We start from the raw sequence: 2,667 nt of genomic DNA, 5'->3' as shown, positions 1-2,667 counted from the left end.
GCATATTGGATCAGCTCATGTGGCATAAAAGCTCATGTTACAAATGCATTCAAACACGTATAAGCATACAAATGGCGCCACCCAAGAAATTCGCGATAAAATATAATAATAAATATTAAGAAAATGGTGAAGGAAGAACATTACAAAACCTCATTCTTCCTGTTTATGTCATCTTAAACTTCATCATTGTCATCGGGGAGTGAAAGTAGAGACTATGTATACATGACCACTTGGGATGATTCTAGATTCTCACGGTAGTAGTGATGCCCTAACAACTGTTCTTTATCGTTGTACTTCACCAATAGATCAAAACAATTTGTTCCAATGATTTCATAATTTTTTGTAGAGTATATAGGGAAAATGTCACGACGTGGAAGAACAAGTTTCTTATTCCAAGAGGAACGCACTTTGTATTCTTTCATCACCCATATTTTAGATGTATGATTTCCATAATCGACATCCAATAAATGACAATATGCAGGCTGATAGTGAAAATCATGATCTGGAAGAGGGATCACAAAAAGTTCCCTTTCCATCAAATCAAAGGCAACAATAACATACACAGATAAATCATATCGAAAAGCCAACAAATGAATAGCCCCATTAAAGAGAACCCCTTGTTTGGAATGATCATGATTGGGATTCGTATAAGGGAAATGAGCACCCTCTATTTGTTTCCAGGTATTATCTCTCAAAGAGAAAACCTCCAAATGTGATAAAACGACATTATTGGTTATGATTGGTTCATAGGCCAATACAACCACCAAGTAATCATTTTTTGATTGGTCATAACCAAAACCATATAGATTAGTACTTACACGATGCGTTGTGAATTTGGAATCAAAAGGAGACAAAGGTATTTGTTTTTGAAGTCCAGTAGATGGATTCCATATGTAGAGTCTTGAAAAACAATGGAAAAATATAAATCCTCTACATGAACCTTTAATATAAGCATGAGAATGGGGAATCAAAATATTATTAAGGTTCACTGAAGAAGCAGAATTGTCTGAAGATTCAAAATCTATCGATTGAAATTTAAGAGGTGAACAAAAAATGGACAGAATTCTTGGAGTGTTTGTTGCGGCGGCAAGATCAAAATGTGAATTTGCAAAGTTGGGATGAGAGATGAGAGAAAACCAAGACTTACAAACACACTTGAAACTTAAGAGAGACTTTACTGGTAACCTTATCAGGATTTCGATTATCAGTTCGTGAGGCAGATACAGATGCTTCGTGAGGCAGATACAGATGCGTAGTCTTCTTCATGCTCCTTCTTCTCTGGTACCCTTCGAGTAACCCTAATTTTATCACCGATGATTGATGCTAAGTTGTTGCTTATGAGAGTGTAGGTAAAACTAAATTTATTCTATTCTCATTGTAAAACATATATTATTACTGATTTGTAGGATAATCTACAAAGTCAGTTGGGCCGTTAATGAGCTTTGGGTATGGTCCTATTTTTGTTGGTTGTTAAATGAAACGACAAAGCCCTTATAAAATACTACGCCCTTCGTCCCGCAATAGACGACCTATTTGACAAGGTGCATCATTGACCTAACATATTTTGACCATATTTTTTTTATTAATATACAAAGATAAATCATATTATATAAGATATGGTTGGATTCGTCTCGATGAATATTTTTAAAATATTAAAATTTCATAATTTTTTCTAATAAAGAATTGAAGATATTAAAGATAAAACATATGCATTACATGTGATATAGTCAACTGTGTCACTTAATATATGGTGTCAGCTCTATCAACACAAATTATGAACATATTTGTAACATGTATGGTCAGTATAAGTAGCATATTAATCTTTTTAATTCTCATTTTTCTATTTTAGATCATTATTAGATGTTCTCAGTCAAAAATTTGGTTTTCGTGCTAGTTATCCGATTGCTTCGACACTTTTGGAAAAAAAAAATCAAGGATCAAGAATACGTTTGAAGGAACTTCTTTTAGGACTCCACCCCACAAAATCCAAAATTCCATCGTTTAGACCCATTTTTTATTTTTTAAAATATTTCATATTCTCAAAAATATCCGAAAAAATTGTGTTAGTTTTATTTCATTTTTATAATCTTTTGGTGGTATTTTTATAATTTTTTTATTTTATTTGACATGTTTTTATCATTTTTTACTTTATTTGTTGTTGTTTGTAAAAGCGCAATTGCTGAAATATGAGAAATTCTGATTGCTGCTTTTGTTTAAGCATATTTCAGACTATATAATCCGAACATATTCAAATTGTGTTTGGATTATATAATCCGAAACCTCATGAGCATTTTTGTAATAAAAAAGGGCACGTGAGAAGGTTATAGGGTGGAAAAAGTAATAATCTATTGGTTATAATGTGTGCTCTAACATGGTAGATGGGCTTGTAAAAATATGTTAAATGGGATCTTAACAGTGAAATTTTGTTTTCCTTTCTAGCTTGTACATACCTCACCGTTAATATTGGGCATAATCCGAGTTATGTTTGGAGGAGTATTCTTCGTGCTAGATTTATTGTATGCGGGGGGTGTAAGGTGGAGTATTGGGACAGGTGAATCTATTACTCTCCTTGATGAACCTTGTTTATTGAATGGTGGGTGTATTGATGGAAATAGCAAAGGAGCACATTTTGTACGAAATTTATTGTAAATAGCTTGTTAAAGGATT

At 32.8% G+C, this 2,667-nt stretch overlaps 1 protein-coding gene across 1 annotated transcript; it reads right to left on the bottom strand.

Annotated features, from left to right (window-relative positions):
- Positions 1-212: 212 nt before the first annotated feature.
- On the bottom strand, positions 213-1,998 carry LOC146916594 (F-box/kelch-repeat protein At3g23880-like). Its single transcript, XM_085721680.1, has 3 exons — positions 1,948-1,998; positions 589-1,229; positions 213-528 (listed from the first exon to the last, which is right to left on the bottom strand). Exons 1-3 carry the CDS (start codon positions 1,996-1,998, stop codon positions 213-215), a joined length of 1,008 nt encoding a protein of 335 aa, XP_085577806.1.
- Between the last annotated feature and the right edge of the window lie 669 nt (positions 1,999-2,667).

The sequence above is a fragment of the Medicago sativa genome, chromosome 6 (assembly GCF_051527215.1).
Source record: "Medicago sativa cultivar Bolivia chromosome 6, Bolivia_mono, whole genome shotgun sequence".
Taxonomy (NCBI): domain Eukaryota; kingdom Viridiplantae; phylum Streptophyta; class Magnoliopsida; order Fabales; family Fabaceae; genus Medicago; species Medicago sativa.
Note: the sequence above shows the minus strand (reverse complement) of the source record. Positions and strands in the feature narration are given on the sequence as shown.